Source organism: Polypterus senegalus, chromosome 11, assembly GCF_016835505.1.
Source record: "Polypterus senegalus isolate Bchr_013 chromosome 11, ASM1683550v1, whole genome shotgun sequence".
NCBI lineage: Eukaryota > Metazoa > Chordata > Cladistia > Polypteriformes > Polypteridae > Polypterus > Polypterus senegalus.
The window spans coordinates 60,059,995-60,081,776 of NC_053164.1; the positions used below are offsets into that span (position 1 = coordinate 60,059,995).

At 37.9% G+C, this 21,782-nt stretch overlaps 1 protein-coding gene across 8 annotated transcripts in view; it reads right to left on the minus strand.

Annotated features, from left to right (window-relative positions):
* The window catches only part of LOC120539052 (lysosomal thioesterase PPT2-A-like), a 78,984-nt gene that overhangs the window by 55,121 nt on the left and 2,081 nt on the right, over positions 1–21,782 (minus strand). For all 8 annotated transcript variants that reach the window (XM_039768755.1, XM_039768759.1, XM_039768753.1 and 5 more), the window contains exons 3-8: positions 18,492–18,645; positions 7,354–7,449; positions 7,129–7,236; positions 6,949–7,032; positions 1,627–1,711; positions 1,296–1,350 (exon numbers count right to left, since the gene is read on the minus strand). In XM_039768755.1, coding sequence (XP_039624689.1) covers positions 1,296–1,350; positions 1,627–1,711; positions 6,949–7,032; positions 7,129–7,236; positions 7,354–7,449; positions 18,492–18,645 — 582 coding nt within the window. The remainder of the gene's footprint in view (positions 1–1,295; positions 1,351–1,626; positions 1,712–6,948; positions 7,033–7,128; positions 7,237–7,353; positions 7,450–18,491; positions 18,646–21,782) is intronic.

Genomic DNA, 21,782 nt, shown 5'->3' on the forward strand with positions numbered 1-21,782 from the left:
TCAAGTTTCATTTTAAAAGGAATGGCCTTTCAATCTTTCTGTGGCTTTTCCCCAATTATTTCATGATAGCCAAGGATAATACAAGAAAACACGTAAGCAACACACATGAAAAGATGAATGAACCACAATAGGTGAATGCAAAAGTACATCTCTCCGTTACCTGTGGACCCAACTCTGTCTCAAGGGCAGTCTCTGAATGCAGTATCATTTCTAAGAATGAGTGGGACTGCACATCATCAACATCGCTGTATATTTCTCAAGACAGTTCCCAACCCCCATTCAAGAAAGTTTAAAATAAAATTGGTTTCTTAATTAGTGCATTACGTATTATAAACTTGTAAGCAGGCCTCCACTTAATTTATAGTATATCTACTGGTTCCTTTTCTAATAATTATATGCTTAAGTTTAATGTACTGTTTTACTGTAACAGAATAATCTGTTTTCACCTGCAAAGTACTAAGTTGTTAACTAATTAAAGTGTACATATTTTCATAATCAGTCAATTGATGTGATGTTTTTGAAAAATTAGCCGACTCATACTTTTTATTTTGAAGGTGTGCAATATTTGAAAAATGAATGTAACATTGATGAGTGAAGCAAACAAACTCTCACTTTACAGGAGGTTTAATATTACATTGTTCATCTTTCAGGAAGCTGCAGAAGTGTCAACTTCAACCACACAAGCATTCAAGGCAGAAGGTGTGGGATCTGTGCCGCGTACCTTTATCATTTCTGTCACTAATCCAAAATAATATCCATACAGACAGAATGCTACATTGGAATTTAATACTTACATATTCTTCAAAATTAGAAGGAAAATATTTATGTTTATCATAAAATGTTTACATGGCTGTATCTGTTTTGTTTACACTAAAGTGAAACGTCTCATTATGCTACACAAAAACACAAGCCAAGGCCTGATGAGCTTTTTCCACACACACCTGTAAATGCCAACCCTTGGCAGAACTGCAAATAGACAACTGGTCCTTAATAGGGATTAACCATTAACATAAGGAACAAAAAGTTAATGAAACAAATAAACCAATCACAAATATACTATTTATTAAATGTGATTACTTTACAGGTAGATCTAAACCAATATTCCTTAAGTGAACTGGGACAACATTACAATTCTTGCACACCACTAAAATCTAAGCAAAGACTGAACAGGAAGAGACGAGATTTATTACAGGGCTTTTGAGTGTACTATTTTCCAACTATAGTAACCGCCAACCCCCAACCCCCCCCATTTTTATTATATACATATAAAATAATAAAATAAAAAAAAAACTTACCATCTGATCTTTCATTTCAATCACGGTTTCATTCTCATCATAGAATCCAAAGTGACTACAAAATTGGGAAGAGATACAAAAACCAAAAAAAAAACCATTTCATAAGATTGTATATAGCTTTTCTCCAGCAATATAAACTGAGTAAAGCATTCTGTTCCACTGCAGATTGAAGGACAAGGACAACAGCACAATAAAGTAGTTTATGAGCTACCATTAAACTTGGTAACATAAAAACATAAGCCAAGTTTTATAGGTTATAACATATCTGAATTTACGGAAACACCTGAAGTATACAAAACAAAAAATATTGTCAATAAAGCAGCATATTTACCTTGACTGCCAAGGCATAATGACTCCATCATCAGGTCCTCCAATTAAAACAAACTTCTTAATTCTTAAGAAGTTATTTTTCCAAGCTGGGAAATGAACAGAAAGCAGAATTTCTAAAATAAATTTTTTTCTCTCCAATGCACTATATCCATTCGTGTACCGAACTTGGTTAATTCAGCTCTATAGATTGCAGAACAACCACTATCAATGTATAGTTCAACTATACTTACTTAGTACTTTAAAAAACGTATAAACGGAAGGCTACAAGTTAGAATACATCAATATACAGAATGCATTTTCTTATAAATAAAAAGATAAATAAAAAAAATCTTTTTCTTGCTATGCTAAAGTATGAATACATCATACTTCAAATAGCTTAAGTAAACAATATTACCTACAATATATTTGCAACTGACCGAAACCACTGCTAAGCAGTGATCATTTATTGCATTATAATCAACCTGTCAAACATTTCAGATCAAAGACCCCTAAGATAACTCATGGTAAGCAATGACATTGCTTTGAAGCTTCTGCATACTGTGAATCTTAACACTGTCCATTCATACAAAATTACTTAAAAAGTGCCATTCCAAGATTGTCTACCATAGGCAACCAATGTGTGTATCTCAATCGACAAGAAGTAGTCATGGAGTTGTATGGACAGTGTAGGTGACATGAGCCGTTCTGGTCATTATATTGATGGGCCTGATGTGCAGCCCTCTAGTGGCAGTTGTGAGTGGAACAGACATGCACACCTAAATCACTGTATTTGCATACAAGTACATGTCCATGCTGATGTACCATAACAGCTTTCACGTAAATTATATTGCATTTTTTCTTCTGGTTTCAGAGTGTATGATGTATTGATAAAAGATCAGAAAAGAATGTTACATGTTATGCATATGTACTATTGATACAGGGCTGAAGAATATATTCATTCATTTTATATTTGAAACTTTCTGTAATATTACAGCACAGTTCCCAAAATGTCAAGTTATTAATTTATTCTCGAGTTCTTTCTATGAGGAAGTTTTCAATACCAAAGTAGAGGACAGAGGTAGCTTTTTAATATTTGACATGTGTTCAATCCAGACACTATTGGACATTAAAGCTTATACTACACAGCTAACATGAGATAATGTCAGTGTCCGAGTGCTGAACTTACAAAGTCTCATCTACATGTTTTGAACAGTGGTGGGAAACTGAATGTGGGCTGCCCAGGAGGTTAAGCTATACCTAACCTGTAAAAACTACCTACATCAGATAAAAAAAATGCAATCTTCCTAGTTTTATTTTAAGTATATAGGTCAAGGTTCTGTAAGGGAGACAGATTGTTTAGCACTGCTACTATAGAGATCCAGGAGCTTGTGTTCTTTTTCTACCTCATTCTGTGTACACCCGAGCAAACATTTTTGATGTATTTGGAAGAGCTTTGACTCTTTGAATAACCTGAAATGTACCTTGGTTTTGGTGGCGCTTGGGGCACAGAATCTAAATATCCCCAGAAACTATTCAGCTCAAGATGTTAAAAAAACACTTTTCTTAGGGAAAGAATGGGGTAGGCACACACTATTCTACATGAGGATTGTCTTCACTGAGTGACGGTGGACTTCAGACAAACAACAAAAAGTAACTTCGTACAGTAAGTGCTGCCCTAAGTATTTTGGCAGTAAAAGAATAAATCAGTTAATTACTAAACCAAGTGCAGCTTAAAGAGATTAAAATTGACTTGGAAATGGAAAAAGTCCATTCAACTTCTGGAAGACAGACAAATTAAGTCTCTAAAAGCAACAAGTGACAAAACTATTAGACCTACACAGATGACTAAACAGCACAACAGATGTTCAAAGAATTGGTAATACCTTTAAGAAACAGAATACAAAACTTTCTGAAAGTTTACAGCATTGTGACTGTGACCAGCATGAAGTAAATGTGAAGTTAAATAATACACAGCTGCTCTTCAATCCTGGGAATTGTATTAACTACTGTTTTTATTAATATTTAATAGAATTAGTCAGAGGACACTGCTGTTGCCATACAGCCCACTAAGTTTTTTTTCCCAGCCTCTAATACCCAAAGATACTTTATTAGTTTAACAGCAGCGCCATTCAGCACAGAGAAAAAAATACATTTATTACTGAGACTTTACTTTCATAGGTTTCCAGCTATATTAAGCCATAGGCAAACAGAAAAATTAGCCCTTAGTCAAACGAATCAAATTCTAGTCTAGAAAGTATTAGAATCTGGATAATAAATTCCAGGGATGTATGATAAATGAGAAATATGGTATTAGGTCGAGTGTCAAAATTAGGCCTATACAAAAAAGCCACAGAAGCAAAACTGCTCCCTAAACACAATTTTGTTTATTAAGCAAAAAAAAAATTAACTGTGTGGCTATGCTACACCATGAATGTCAGCATCAACAAAATAGCAAGGAGCAACATGTGTTCTGTTCGGAGAAAGGTAACATTAGTTTAACTGCTCATTTAAAAGGAAAACAGGCAGACAAGCACTCTGTCTACTGCCACACTAAAGAAGTGTGTGTGTGTGTGTGTGTGGTTATCCTAAACTTCAGCTTTCTGTTTCTTTGTAGTTTGACATATTTGATAAATTTAATACATACAAGGCAGCCATAAAACCACAGATATTTTTAGGATGTTTGTGGCTAAATTTAAAACATTTTAAGAAAAGATTTAACATGAATGTTACTTTGATTTGTTTCTGAAATCATGCTAATTTGCAAAGGTCAAAAATATTTAATTAAAAGAACACAACAGATGTCTTACTTCAATCAGCTAGTCTGTATGAAGTGAGAAAATAAATGACCACAGAAACCAGGTAGCTATTTGCCTATAAATTAAACGTCAGAAAAAAGAAGAAATACAAATGACAAAAAAATATCTTGTTGAATATTTGCATTTATTTGCTTGTAGAAATACTAGCCCAGAACTTGCATATTAAAATACTTCCATAACATATTTTCATTGAGCCTTCTTTAAGTACCGGTACATGCAACTATGGGATATCATCGTGCTTTGAAAAATCTTGTGGGATATTCTATTAACAGCATTGCTCAGTCTTTCTAGTCTCTTAGCCACTTGCCCATCCCCCTTGGTGAATTAAACATGATCGCAGTGGAGACCCACTACCACTATAAACAAAAGCAACTCATGTCCAAATGGCAGGGGTTGAGAAACAACGACCAATAACACATCACTCACACAAAAGCTTATTTTGTTTAACTGGAATCCAGAGAAAAGTGCTGAATTTATAAATACAACAAGTCACCCTGCACCGGTGCCTTTTATAACACAGGTATGGAAGAAACAGCAAGGTTTTAGTCAATCAGCAAGCAAAGTACAGAGAAATCACACCTTAATTAGACTGAGATACAAGAATGTATAGTATGGCCACACAACAACAAAAGAAGTGTCAGAATTTTCTCAGATTCAGTACACAATACGGAGAGTACAATAAACTTGTTTATCATAACAGTTGTCAATGTCTGAGAGTACTCGTTTCCTTAACCGTTAGAAGTACTAATGATGTTGCTTGCAGCTGGGCTGCTTTTTACGCATACAATCGATTTGGTAGGTTGGTGGCATGCATGGAAGTATGTGGTTTGCTCTTTAAGTTGTTTGCAAAAGGAAATCAGTTATATTTTTAAATAACTGCATCAAAAATGGAAGTACTCTTGCTCTTATATTACTCTCTCTCTCTCTCTGTTCCTAGTGGAGTCATGACACGTATCCAGGAGCAAAGGAGTGTTGTTTTAATGTTTTTTTCATAGGGTAATCTCAATCTAGACTCACATTCTAGTGAATGTTATATCACTATAGTCAAAGTCACTGCATTCTTTTCTGGTCCCTGACATCACTAATGTTTTAAATGCATTTTACTGGCACACAGGTGCATCCCACTAATTCAAAGCATGTAGAATCCCTCTTCTAATGGCACTTAAAAAAAAAAAATGCTGATTAAAAAGAAATTACTAAAGAAAAAGGTTTAGCTGCTTTGGAGGTGGGGGTCAGGGTCTTAGCAATTTAAGAAAAGCATACTGAGCGAGAGGTTTTGTTGAACAAGTTTATTTTAGAATCTGGTGTTTTGATGAATAGATCCCCAACTTGTGTATTTACTTTATAAGACTGTAAGTTACTGATCTCATATTAAACAGGCAAATCTTGTGACTGGGCACTGGATATTCTTTTTCCCCCTGTGTATTAGTGATAGAAAGGTAAATACTGTATTTGCAAAAATAAACAGACAAAACCAGCCATTTATCAGAAGTTGCTTTATAGCCCCCTTAGTGTCTGCTGTGCTGCTGCTTCCAGCATGGACCAAGTCAGAAAAAGAGGGAGAGAGTGCACAGTGAAAGGGCAAGAACAAAAAAAAAAGGGAAAGACATTCAAATAGTAATTAGAAGAAAACATTCTACACATTTGAACCCCCGACCTCGCAACCAGCTACAGAAGCATAAAACATGGAGGCACAGAGGGGTCAGTTCATGTAACCTTACAGTGCTCAGCAGAATACACAACAATGTAAAACAATTAAATCTTCCAATATTGATCTGCTGTAATATGACAATAAGTTCAGAATTCCGTTTGAGTGTCTAAATTTTTTCTGACTCTTTCCACAAAATATTTGCTACATTTCATGCGTTTTAACATCCCCAGTACTTGCTTTTTCTTCTTAGAGCAGATTGTGTTTTGTTCAGGGGGAGGAAAAAATAAATAAATAAAATTGCTCTGTCGCACCCACTGTGGAGTGAAAGAAGAAACATTTCATCTTAACACTCAGTCTTACTGACAGCATGTTTTATGTGTGGATTTCACACGACTGATTGGGACTTTAGTGAAACAACATTTTGTTTCAACTCCAATTGTACTAGAATTAACAAATTAAGGTACACAGTAATGCTGAATTTAAAATATGCGAATATACATTTGAATTTAAAACTACTGATGTACTGTAGATACATAGTGTACATATTAAATGGGCAAAACCAAGCTTGTTGCACTTTAAGGATTGCATAAGGGGTTGTCTACAGACATTTCACTTTATTTTTCATTCAACAAGCTGCCTAAATATGCATCCCTTACATATGACATGCTTCTACATTTAATGAAGACTACTTCACATGCATTTCTCAACATTATGGCTTAAAATACACATTTTGAATACTGACCTCTAACTTAATTATATCTAAAGTCACCATTTAGTATATAGTCTATACAGCCTATAGTACCAAAAGGCACATGCTCAAACAAAGCCAGCTAGATCTTGATTGATAGATCTAAAAATCAAAGCAAAGCTAGATCACCTGTTGCATTTGGATTTGTGTTTTCATTGTTAAGTATTGCCAAAAACTTGCTGCTGTTCAGGTACATATCATGGTGATGTGGATCTGTTGGCAGGAAAAAAAATATCAGTTTTTAATGCCAAGCAGAATTCAATAGTGCAAATGTTTAAATTACTAAACAAATAAGAAAAGTTTACTCACCATTCCAATAATTACAGATGGAAACATCCTGACCAATACTAGTGTAACAGAGATGGTACAGATTTGTCTTGATATACTTTGGGAATACATACTTCAGGTAGCTTGTATCTGTTGAAGAATTACAGTATAAAACTGAAAATGTCTATTTAAAAACACACAAACATCACACTTAGACGAGAGTTTGGACAGAAGAATATTACACAAGGAAAGAGAAAGTAGTCTTACCTCCATACTGACCAGCCTGTGGTGAAGAAAGAGAGATAAAGGTATCCACATTGTGATCTGGCAGAACTGAAAGAATTCCACGGCATACAAGGCCTCCTAAATAATTAAAATAAATATAACAATCAAGTCAACACCAAGAAAAGTACTGTATGTATGTATGTGTGTGTGTGTGTGTGTGTGTGTGTGTGTGTATATATAAAAGCCCTTATTGACTCACTCATCACTAATTCTCCAACTTCCCATGTAGGTAGAAGGCTGAAATTTGGCAGGCTCATTCATTACACCTTACTTACAAAAGTTGGGCAGGTTTCATTTCGAAATTCTACGCGTAAAGGTCATAACTGGAACCTATTTTTTTTCTCCATATACTGTAATAGACTGCAGCTCGATGGCCGTGGGAGGCAGAGTTGCATCTCACGTCATCATGCCTCCCACGTAATTGAGTGCCTGCCCATACAAGGTAAACACTTCATTTTTCACTCCTTTCCCTGAGATATAGCCTAGACAACTGCAAACATGGGATCCCATTTCTAGACCGCAGCAAACTAATAATAAGGCGCTTCGCACTTTCTTTTGCACGTATACGATTATGAGGTTGTCAGGTCGGATTATGAAGACACACACAGGAGTGGAAAACCGACAGTGCCATCCCGGTCAGTTAATAGCAGGGCCGTCTCTCCAGTCTACACGCGACCCGCCGTGACGCTTCCCAAAAGGCGCTCATATCGTCAGCGAAGACGTCTCCCTACAACATATAAAAGAAAAAGGCAAGTTTCCTTTTTTTACACCTTTTTTCCTTTTATCTCAAACCAGAGCCTTTTTCTCTTAACACTGCAGAGGACACAAAACTAATTTTCTTTAATTGCTGGTAATGCCGGTAAGGCACATTACCACAGGCATAAATTTGGACGTTCACATACAAAATGTAATTTCTATACCACAGCCGTCGTGTAGCGCCTTTCAAAAGGGATCTACTACCGAGAGATGATCCATATACATTTTAGCTGCTGTTTGTACTACTTACCTGTTGTGTTATACTGTCTTTAAAATGTAGCTTACCCGAAACCACTCCAGTAGTGCTCAATGTATCTTTACTTCTTATCAGTTTATACGTTTATTTACACTATGTACAACAATCAAGTGCACCACAAAACCCCCAAAGTCCTGGCCTCACAACAATGCCTTCACTTTCCTCTTCAGGCCACCTCCTTGCCTCCTTCAGCTCAGTCCACTCCGCTCCCGACTCTTGCCTCGAATGAAGGGAGGCGGCCCCTTTTATTATCACCCGGATATGCTCCAGGTGGGTTCTGGCAATCACCCGCAGACACGCCCCTGTGTGGAGGAAGTGCCGGCTGCATCCCCGGAAGCACTCTGGGTGTCCCTGCTCTTCTTCCCCTTAGCACGTCCAGGGCTCCAAAGGCATGGGGGCGCCTTCTGGCGGCGACCATGGCCGCCTACAGGGTTGGGCTTCCATGCCCTCAACCCGTGGCCCCCAAAGTAACCAGGGTGGCGGTCCCCACGTGATCCAAGGCAGGCGCACGCCCTCTTCCAGTCCTTCATGGCGTCCCGACTGGGTCGTCGCCCCTGGGACCTCTGACAATACATATATACACTCACCTAAAGGATTATTAGGAACACCATACTAATACAGTGTTTGACCCCCTTTCGCCTTCAGAACTGCCTTAATTCTACGTGGCATTGATTCAACAAGGTGCTGAAAGCATTCTTTAGAAATGTTGGCCCATATTGATAGGATAGCATCTTGCAGTTGATGAAGATTTGTGGGATGCACATCCAGGGCACGAAGCTCCTGTTCCACCACATCCCAAAGATGCTCTATTGGGTTGAGATCTGGTGACTGTGGGGACAGTGAACTCATTGTCATGTTCAAGAAACCAATTTGAAATGATTCGAGCTTTGTGACATGGTGCATTATCCTGCTGGAAGTAGCCATCAGAGGATGGGTACATGGTGGTCATGAAGGGATGGACATGGTCAGAAACAATGCTCAGGTAGCCCGTGGCATTTAAACGATGCCCAATTGGCACTAAGGGGCCTAAAGTGTGCCAAGAAAACATCCCCCACACCATTACACCACCACCACCAGCCTGCACAGTGGTAACAAGGCATGATGGATTCATGTTCTCATTCTGTTTACGCCAAATTCTGACTCTACCATTTGAATGTCTCAACAGAAATCGAGACTCATCAGACCAGGCAACATTTTTCCAGTCTTCAACTGTCCAATTTTTGTGAGCTTGTGCAAATTGTAGCCTCTTTTTCCTATTTGTAGTGGAGATGAGTGGTACCCGGTAGGGTCTTCTGCTGTTGTAGCCCATCCGCCTCAAGGTTGTGCGTGTTGTGGCTTCACAAATGCTTTGCTGCATACCTCGGTTGTAACGAGTGGTTATTTCAGTCAAAGTTGCTCTTCTATCAACTTGAATCAGTCGGCCCATTCACCTCTAACCTCTAGCATCAACAAGGCATTTTCGCCCACAGGACTGCCGCATGCTGGATGCTTTTCCCTTTTCACACCATTCTTTGTAAACCCTAGAAATGGTTGTGCGTGAAAATCCCAGTAACTGAGCAGATTGTGAAATACTCAGACCGGACCGTCTGGCACCAACAACCATGCCTCGCTCAAAATTGCTTAAATTACCTTTCTTTCCTGAACTCCAAACTGAATGTCAGAATGGGAGATTGTTTTGACCAGGACCACACCCCTAAATGCATTGAAGCAACTTCCATGTGATTGGTTGATTAGATAATTGCATTAATGAGAAATTGAACAGGTGTTCCTAATAATCCTTTAGGTGAGTGTACTGTATATATGAATGACCTACAAAGAGCGCAGAGACTTTTGATCACATGAACGTGTCTGCAAAAAGTGGCATCACCTGCCCTGCAAAATTTGCATAGCTCTTGCTACATATACATATATACACATATATATACACATATATATATATATATATACACATATATATACATATATATACACACACTGTATATACACACACACACACACACACACACACATACACATATATATATATCTATACTAATAAAAGGCAAAGCCCTCACTCACTCACTCACTCACTCACTGACTCATCACTAATTCTCCAACTTCCCGTGTGGGTGGAAGGCTGAAATTTGGCAGGTTCATTCCTTACAGCTTCCTTACAAAAGTTGGGCAGGTTTTATATCGAAATTCTACGCGTAATGGTCATAACTGGAAGCAGTTTTCTCCATTTACTGTAATGGAGATGAGCTTCAACGCCGTGGGGGCGGAGTTTCGTGTGACATCATCACGCCTCCCACGTAATCACGCAGTACATAGAAAACCAGGAAGACCTCAAAAACATGCATTATATAATTGAGAAGGCAGCGAAACAATAAGAAGCGGCGAGTGACATATACAACCATATTCATGAGTTCTGCTACTTCGGAAACAAAGCACGATGTAAACCTACACTTTAAATTAAGTTCATAGACAGGCTGCCGCTGGCGTTTGTAATTTAGTGCCTGCCCATATAAGGCCGTCCGTCAGCGGCAATCCAATAGCAAACTCCCACTAAATATTCACGGGTGAAGGACTGTGTTTATGGAGAGGAAGATGAGATGGTCAGGGTGGTGTTTGGCACAAACTCAGCGAAACTGCGAGAGAAAGTTTTAAGTGCCAGGACTAAGGTAACATTAAATACAGCCATGGACATAGCACGAGATGGCACCAGCACAGCTGGGAACCTTCGATGCATGTACACCGAGCGGCTCACGTGAACTGGCGCGTGCACAGATAAAAGCAACAGTTCCAAAGAGCTGAACAAAACCGAATTACACAATTGAAAAGGCAGCAAAAAATATGAAGCGTCTAATACATACAAGCATATTCATAAATCCAGCTACTGCGGAAACAAAGCACACGGTGGAAAAAGTCAATGTCCCGCTAAAGGAAGACAGTGTAAAAAACACGTGCATGCAGTGTGTCAGGTCTCAGATAAAGAAGAAGAGCTGTTTATTGATGCAGTAAGAAACGAATCGATGAATGAAACCTGTCATCTTTACAACGATTGACAAACACGGAATGTAACTTGAACACAACACATCCTACAAATACGAACCTGATTGAAAGAAATAATGATAATCAAATCCTTGATGACAGCAACACTCAGTAACACTCAAAACAAATACTGTATATTGACAGTCATGTTACGTTATTTTTAAAATGTTCCCTTTTCTTTTCTAGCTTTTTAACACACTACTTCTCGCTGCGATACGGGTATATATATATGTATATATATATCCCGATCTACATACTCGAATAATGGATACTTTATTCGCCATCAATGATTGTTTTGGTAAAGCCATACTCAGTGTATTCATTAGATGAGCGGTAAAAAGTAAGAGCGAGGGAGGATGACTTATTGAGGCATGCAGGCTGTAGTGCGCATCAACTCTATCTGAATTGCGATCACATTTGAAAAATATATCTTTTCAAGTTCTATTTAGTCCATATGTGTCAAACTCAAGGGCAGGGCCACATCCGCCCGGCGTAATTATATCCGCCCCGAGATCATTTTATATACTGTATTATTGTTATTAAAGCCGGGTATATGAAGCGCTGGTAACACAATAAACTACAGATCCCATAATGCAGCGCTTCAGCCGCCTTGCCGAACAAGTTATTGTGAAGCTAGCTCACACGATGCTGAAGAGAAAAGTTGATTCTGAAAATAGAGCCTTTAAAAACCGATGGGAGGCTGAGTATATGTTTACTGAACCCGTGTGTCTCATTTGTGGAGCTAATGTGGCTGTAATTACAGAATTTAATCTAAGACGGCACTATGAGACAAAACATCAGGGTAACCTGAATGCAATGCAGAAGATACAGAAAGCAGCATAATTAAATAAGAATCTGACACTTCAGCGGACGTTTTACCGTGCACAATCACAAAGTGATTTCAAGTGAAGCTGCTTTTATGGGAGACACAAATGCACAGTGCACCTTGCCCCACTTTCCCTGTTGCCAAGTAATGTTAAACCAAGTCGTCACTACGGTGTTCCCAAATCGCACTTTGCTGATAAACTGAGCGCACTGCGCACTGAGTTTGCACGGCGCTTTGGTGACTTTGAAGAACAAAAAAAGTCCGTCTACATGCGGCTCGAACCTTGTGCATGTTTGGTAGCACATATCTGTGTGAGAAGCTCTTCTCAGTGATAAAGACTAACAAAACAGCACGCAGGAGTCGCCTCACTGATGAGCACCTGCAATCCATCCTGAGAATCTCCACAACACAGAACCTCACACCAAACAGAAACGAACTTGTGGCCAAAAAAAGATGCCAGGCGTCCAGCTCTAAAATGACATATGAGCAAAGACAACTGAATGATTTGATTTGTTATTGCTGAAAGGAACACATTTTATTTATATTTCCAGGTTTTGTTATGCAGCATGTTCATATTTGAATTTGTATAATTTTGACAGGATATATTTTTATGGAGAGCAAAATCTTTTGGGATATTTAAAATCTAAGTTTATTTTTATATAAAATTACATAAGAGTAAAGAAATTTGAATGTTTGTTCTTTTAACGTTTACTTTATTTCTAACTTGTATAATTTAGACAGGATATATTTTTATGGAGAGCAAAATATTATAAGTTGTTTAAGGTTTGAGTTGATTTATTCACGAATAATATTCCTGTCTGATTTTACCATTCCTACCAAGGATATTTCTGTCGACTAAATAAAAATTCCTTCTATTTAAAATTTAAATAGAACTTGAACAAATCGATAGTTCATAATATCCACGCAGACTTGCGTAAGAGCGGGAGTCATCCGTTTTAACAAGCAGCGTATTGCACTGATACGAAATAGCTGTGTGTGTATATATGTAGATATGTATGTATATATGTATATATATATGTTTATATTTGTGTGTATGTATATATATATATGTATTTGTGTGTATGTATTTATGTGTGTATGTATATATATATATATGTATTTGTGTGTATGTATTTATGTGTGTATGAATATGTATAGATATGTATATATATATATGTTTATGTGTGTGTGTGTAAATATATATATATATATATATATATATATATATATATATATATATATATATATATATATATATATATATATATATATATATATATATATGACAACAACACTCATCACTCACAACAGTGACAAAACAATTACATTGACAATCATGTTACGTTATTTTCAAAATGTTTCCTTTTCTTTTCATTGCTTCTTTAACACACTACTTCTCCGCTGCGAAGCGCTGGTATTTTGCTAGTATATATATATATATATACATATACATACACATATATATACACATATATACATATATATATATATATTTTTTTAACTAAAAGGCAAAGCCCTCACTGACTAACTGACTCACTAATTCTCCAACTTCCTGTGTAGGTGGAAGGCTGACATTTGGCAGGCTCATTCCTTACAGCTTACTTACAAAAGTTAAGCAGGTTTCATTTCCAAATTCTATGCGTAACGGTCATAACTGGAACCTACTTTCGACCATATATACGGCCATAGCCGGCAGCTCGGTCGACGTGTGAGGCGGAGTTGCGTTCCGCATCATCACGCCTACCACGCAAGTACGTAGAGAACAAGAAAGAGCCCCAAAGAGCGCTGAACAAAAAACGCATTACACAATTGAGAAGGCAGCAAAAGAATATGAAGCGAGTGACACATACAAGCATAATTATGAGTGCAGCTACTTCAGAAACAAAGCATGGTGTTAACCTAAAGTTTAAATTAAGTTCATAGACAGGCCGCCGCTGGCATTTATCATGCCAACGACGAATACGATATTCGCGAGATACAAGTTTAATGAGAAGACACGAGGTATAAAAGAGACATTGGATCACTTTGTAACGGAGTTAAAATTGCTGTAGCGAGAAACTTAAGTGCCGGGTCTTAGCTAACATTAAATAAAGCCGTGGACATCGCAAGATTACACAAGAGAGCGGCTCACGTGAACTGACTGTGAATGCAGTATGAGTGATCACTTTGATGAATGAAACCTGTTCAAAAAACGCATTACACAATTGAGAAGGCAGCAAAAGAATATGAAGCGAGTGACGCATACAAGCATAATTATGAGTGCAGCTACTTCAGAAACAAAGCATGGTGTTAACCTAAAGTTTAAATTAAGTTCATAGACAGGCCGCCGCTGGCATTTGTCATGCCCACGACGAATACGATATTCGCAAGATATAAGTTTAATGAGAAGACGCAGGGTTTAAACAAGACTTTTGATCACTTTGTAACAGAGTTAAAATTGCTGGTATGCCAGGTCTGAGCTAACATTAAATAAAGCCATGGAGATAACACAAGATAGCACAAGCACAGCTGAGAAGCTTCGATGCATGTACTCCGAGTGCCTCCTGAACTGACTTTGCAGGACTGGGAAATGTTAAATTATGTTCATAGACACGCTACCGCTAAATATTCACAGGCAAATCCACAACTTAATACCGGGAATGCCTGTAAAACATCTTAGATTCACAAGTACCGATTTGGGTAGTAAACACTTCGATGAATGAAACCTGATACAATTACAATGGTTGACAAATGCGGAATATAACTTGAACACAACACATCCTCCAAATACGAACCTGATTGAAAGAAATAATGATAATCAAATCCTTGATGACAGCAACACTCATAACAGTGACAAAACTATTACATTGACAATCATGTTACATTATTTTTAAAATGTTTCCTTTTTCATAACTAATTTAACACACTACTTCTCCGCTGTGAAGAGCAGGTATTTTGCTAGTATGTATATGTGGCAGAAAAGTAAGACTGATTTTTTATTTACCAAAGTTTTTATTTTTTTCAAACATCAATGTTATCCCCTTCAAAGTAGTTCCCTTGGGCAGCTACACACCGATGGAGACATTGTTCCCACTGTTGGTAGCAGCGCTGGAAATCTTCAAACGGTATGGTCTTCAGCACGTCCGTTACACTCTTTTGGATGTTTTCTAAAGTCCCGAAATGACGTCCTTTGAGGACATTTTCAGTTTAGGAAAAGTCACACGGACTGAGGTCAGGTGAATAAGGGGGCTGGGGAACCACAGGAATACCTTTTGAGGTCAAAAATTCTGTTATGGAGAGGGCAGTGTGACATGGGGCGTTGTCGTGATGGAGCATCCATTTGTCTGCAATGTCTGGTCTCACGCAAATGACCCTTTTTATGAGCCTTTCAAGGACGTCTTTATAAAAAACTTGGTTGACAGTTTGTCCTGGAGGAACAAATTCTTTGCGGACGATTCCCCTTTTGTCAAAAAAAACAAAATCAGCATTGATTTGATCTTCGATTTGCTCATTCGAGCTTTCTTTGGTTGAGGAGAGTTTGCAGTGTGCCACTCCTGACTTTGCCTCTTGGTCTCAGGATCGTATTCAAAAATCCATGATTCATCACCTGTGATCACACGACTAAAGAAATCTTGCTCATTAACGATTCTGTCAAGAAGATCAAGACACTTGTTTTTTCAATTGTCCTTCTGCTCAATTGTGAGGTTTTTTGGCACCATTTTGGCACAGACCTTTCGCATGTGCAAATGTTCAGTCAAAATTTGATGAATGGTAAATCTGTTCAAATTTAATTGTTCACTCAACATTCTTAATGTTAAATGACGGTCTGATCTCACAAGAGTGTTCACACGTTCGATGTTTTCATTGGTTTTCGAAGTTGAAGGCCTCCCTGAACTGTGTTCATCTTCAACGTGTTTTCTGCCTTCCAAAAAGGATTTGTGCCAGCGAAAAACTTGAGCTCGGGATAAAGAATGTTCCCCATAGGCCTGTTTTAACTTTTCAAACGTCACACTTACCGATTCTCCAAGCTTAACGCAAAATTTAATGGCACAACGTTGCTCCAAATTCCGCTGTTCCATTTTGCGTGACGCACAACCAAAAACACAACTTCGCTAATAGCAGTCACAAAAATCACGTAGTTAACGGAAGAAGTTGAAACTCACACTGAGCTATGGGAGGGTACTGATACACGTGCTCTATCAAGGACAACAGCGCAGCGTTGCCAGATCGCTTGCAGTGTTGCCAGTCTCATTACTTTTCTGCCACACACATATGTGTCGAAGATGCCAGGGGCGACGACCCGGCCGGGACGCCTTGAAGGACCGGAAGTGGGCATGCGCCCATCTGGGATCACGTGGGAGCCGCCTTCCTGGTTGCTTTGGGGGCCACGGGTTCAGGGCATGGAAGCCCCACCCTGTAGGGGCCCGTGGTCACCGCCAGGAGGCGCCCCAATGCCTTGGGGACTTGTGACCTCAGCACTTCCGCCACACCAGGAAGTACTGGGGGAGATTTAAGAGGACACCTGAGGAGTGTAGAGGCAGCCCGAAGAAAAGGCATTTGTGTGGCCAGAACTGTGTGTTGGGGTTCGTGATTGTGTCTAAGTGACACTCATAATTGTATATAGTGTATATAATAAATATGTGTGGTAGTGAAAAACAACATGTCCGCCTGTCTGTGTCCAGGTCGGCTCCACAATATATATATATCTCTATATATATAAATATATATATATATATAATACCCCCAGCCCTCCCTGCAGCATAGAGGTTCCCCAAATGCCAGCAGGGAATTATGGACAATGGATATGTTCTAAGGTCTGAATAAAGAGATCAGCAAATGCACACTATTGTTAATAGATTACCACAAGTTATATGTTCTTATATGCAAGGAGCACACAGTAAAATGTTCAAGTAACTATAAGTCCTGGAGAAGCAAGCAATCATATTGGAAAGCATAAAAATAGCCTTGTGTGCAAGAATGTCTTTTAGCACAAACACTGGAAAAAAAGTAAAAAAAAACAGGCTAATGGTTCCTCATAACACTTATCCTGTAATGAATGGAGTACATTTAAGATATGGCAGTTTCTGCTGAAATAAACACTTGGTAGTGTATACCTGCACTTTAGAGAAAACTTATTCAGAGGTCAAGATTGCTTTCACTTCCAGCTGCCAAGATATAGTACCGGAACAAATACTTAGCAACAGTTTCATTTAACAACAAAAAAAAAAAACAAAACCACATTTTACCCGGCCCCAGAATAGGGAAGAGGCAAAGAAACAAACTGAATGGTTTCAACCTCCTGATGTCTCATGTTGTACTTTCACTCCCAGCCAATCCTAGCATTGGGCTAACTGCTCTAAGCAGGTGACGTGCAAATAATCACTCATGCTGGCTAAAGTGGCTAATGGAGGTGCACACCACACTGAAAGTCATGCGACAGGCTATGCCCGTCTCGTATATTATACACAACTCTAATTCAATGGATTTTCTTTGTGCATCCTTTAAATACCACAATAAAAATGTGAAAAAAAATTTTTAAAAATTAATAAAAAAAGCCATTATGAAAGTGTAAACATACGTACAAGAATAACTTTAACAAAAATGCTTTAATATATGACTGCTTAGATCAACCAAGACCAGGACTACCAAGTTTCACAATAGTTCTTATTTATAGGTTGGCACAGATTGGTGTAATGCCTCAAGGTATCCTGGATTTATATCCTACACTGTCTTTGTTTGTACAGAGTTTATGCACGGTCCCCCATGTTTGTACTAGTTTTCTTCCAACTATCCCAGATTTCTTCTGAAAATGTGCAAGTTAGGATAACTGGCTCCATGGGAGCAGTGAGTGAGTAGGTTTGTGTGGTGCACTGAAATGACACTTCATTCATAGTTATTTACCACCTTACGCCCAGTATTCTGGTCCATTACAATCCTGAACTGTCAAACAGGTTTAAGAATGCATGCATGAATATATGTACATAGTTCTCAGCAAGCTTCGAGATGCATAAACTTAGCACGTAAACCTTAGAAGACTTCTACACAAATGTGATTAACAGGCCTAGAATGATTTTTGTTAAGAGTAATTGTTTTCCCTCTGTTGTGGAATGGCAATTACTGGTTATCCTTATGTTTTTATGATCTTAAACAATTAAAACTCCATAAAAACAATGTTATAACAATTAAGAAAAGGCAAAACCTATTATGTTCTATTAGTAAAACCACAGAGCAAAAAAGGTTATCCACTCCCCACCCTCTTTTTTAAATTTTTACCTTGAGAATAACAAATGAGGTGCACACCATCTGCAGCATTCTGCATGATGGGATAAATGGCATTCTTAAAGCCTTCCACTTGCTTCCACATAGGTTCTAGACTATAGGTGTGATCAAACAAGTCAACGACTGTGACATTGGTACCAGGATGAGTCTGTTTAAAAGAAAAAAAAGAATAACAGCATACTGTAAGGACATGCACACAGGACACACACAGAAAAAGTAGAAGACTAATAAAAAAAATTACATATTCCATTAATTACATACATTTTAATACAGCATATTTCTGTAACAGTAGAGGTGTTGCCATCTCACAACAACCATCCTTGCCCCACATCTAGCCTTTGAAGTCTTGACATTCACTCTGTGTCTTTGTCGGAGTACTCCAGTTTTCTTCCATGTCAGTTCTAAACTGGCACCTGTGCGAGTCTGGCAGAGTATGCGAGGGGCCTTTGTGATCATCTGGTGACAGTCCAGGGATGGCTTCCTGCCTTGCAAATATTACTAGTTTCTTTTCAAAATGCAAACAGGGGTAATGGCAGTTTCAGTGACTCATTCAGAGGCACATATTAAGTTTGAGTCAAGAACAACCTTTGTTTTAAAGTATACATTTAAAATAAAACATCATGAATGGTCTAATGTTTTCTTAAACAAATACAATTCTACAGTATATAATGATTACAAGTGACCATTCTTTTTTAGGCAAATGTATTTAAAAATCTTTAAACAAAATTTTATGTTGGAAGCTTCCACACTGAAACAAGAAAAGATTTGCCTTCCTGTATACATGCTCAAGACTAACATTCCTTATAAATACAATTTCAAATAAGACAATCAAAATGTAGAACAAAACTATTCATTTGTCCATCTCAAGAGTTACTGATCATATAAGCATAATATTTTGAAAGTCCAATTACAAGAGTACACCTAGTATCTGAATATCATTTCCAAATGTTATCATATTATGGGGGAATTCACACACTACAGCTCAGTGCCATGGAACCTTGCCGAAAATTGCCTTAGAACCCACTCAAAAAGTGAAAACATTAAGGCATGTATGTAAGTGGACAAAAAAAAAGTGGAAGTCACAGAGCACTTTGCACGATGTGGCAGTACTCCAGTATCAAAAGAAAAAGACTTTCCTGTGCCTTTAAGGGAATCTAAGCTCAAAAATCAAACAGTTGCAAACGTATAAACGAGGAACGTGATCCTGAAGGTTATTGAAATTTAAATGTGTATACACTAGGTCTTCTACAAAAAAGAAAAACTATGAATGCTGAAGGCAACACAGTAAATAAGGGAGGGAAAAATAATTTCTTTAAAAAAAAAAAAATGAAAACAAATTAATAATTAAATGTTGCCCAACAATGAAAAACGGCGGCACAGAACAAATACCATATTGCATATTCTTCAAAAAAGGTCTGTGTATGCACAAACTTATTCAAATAAAGCTTAAAGAAAAATGAAAAAAATGTCCAAAGGGCGCTGCTTATCATAAAACCACATATCAGGCAACACAAAATGAAAAGAAGCCAATATACCACAACACAGCTTCAAGGTTGCTTGTAGGCAATCCATTAAATTGTTCCATTCAATGCAAATATGTCAGACAAAGCAAAACTTATTTCACTGCTGTATAACAGTAATACACTAGTTAAAAGTCGGAAGTACACTGGCTCCCACCCAGTGCACTATTAAGCCAAGTCGAGTCATTCTTGTAACAACAAACTTACTTTTCAGCACAACTCAGTTCAAGAATAAGCCCGTCCTGAAACGGACTAGGGTCTGGCCCTACTAAAACCAGGCCAAAGGCAGATATTTCCATGAAGCAGTTATGCAGGCATAGTGGATGCAGGAGAAGCTTCTCATTTAGATATTAGTAAACTACTATAGGTATAAATTTCCACAGTATACAAATTTTAAAAATGGTTGCACTTGTTATTAATAGAATTTTTTAAAATGCTGAAGTAACACATATGACCAATCCAGCCATCCATTTTTTTCCATCACAGTCAATCCACCATGGGATCAAGAAGGGAAAAAGAACATAAATCAGAAATCAACCCTAAAACAAGAGGCTGTTTGCTGACAGAAGCAAAAGTCACCATTCAACGTACAAGAACTCCTTTGAGAAGTGTGATTAGCAAGAACATGCAAACCTGACTACAGACTGGGCTCAAATTCTGGCTCAGACACAATCTCCCTAGAGTTATGGGACTGCAATACTAACTTCTATGCCAGCACAATACAAAACATCTATTCAAGCCAGATTCTTGTTTAAAATCTGCTTAAACAAGGTAGCAGTGGAAGTCGGACATGGGTAAATTTCAAATTGCAACATCTGGCGCAAGTGAACTGGGCTAAACGGAAAGATATTGTCAAAGCAGAGTTCATCTTGAGTTTACATAGTGATTGTGCCAATATTCAGCAGTCACAGTTTACATACAGCTTGAACTCCCTACACATACACCTTTGAACTCACATAATCTCTCCGTGCCAAAACACTTTGCTGTATCATCTACACGGACAAACTGATCACTACTGATATTTCTTACATCTTACAGTAAGGTATCCAACATCAAGATGAGAATGTCATTACTTCATATTAACTACACAGAAGAGAGTCAAATCTAACCAGTAAAATATATGCAAAAATCTACACTAATCCATTTAAATTAACATGAATCATGACATTAAAAAACAGACTAATGGCATTTGGTATAAAGAAATTCCAATAATGCTTCATAAAGCCCACGTGCACAAAAACACAGCGTGCCACAAATATTAGCACTGCCGCAGTCATTCTTATACCAAAAAAACTGTAAAAAAAAAAAGTTAGTCAAAAAAAATGCAATACTGTACATATTCGGTTTTTCCTCCCAGGATTAGCGTTTTTGATACCAAGCAGCTTAAGCAACATCTGTCTCTCTGCTACTGCCTCCTGAGGCCAAGCTGGTGCCAAAAGCAGCCTCCTTGATTCAAATAAGTCTGTTGACATCTCTTACTTATGCAACTGCATAAAAGAGCATATTAGCAAGCACAGACAGTTTAAGACACAAGCCAAAGGGCCTGAGACTTCAGTGTTACAGTAAGAATATAGTAGACAGCACTACAATAAATATTTCTTCAGGGATGGCTCTAGTGGGACAGACTTTAGCCCTCATGACCTTAAACTGCTGGAAACAGATTGAGAAAAATAGGTGGATGAATATAACATTGTAATGCTAACCTTTTCAACAAATACTGTCAGGAAAATCAAAACCTTCCTTCATATTACTTGGATAGTTTTGT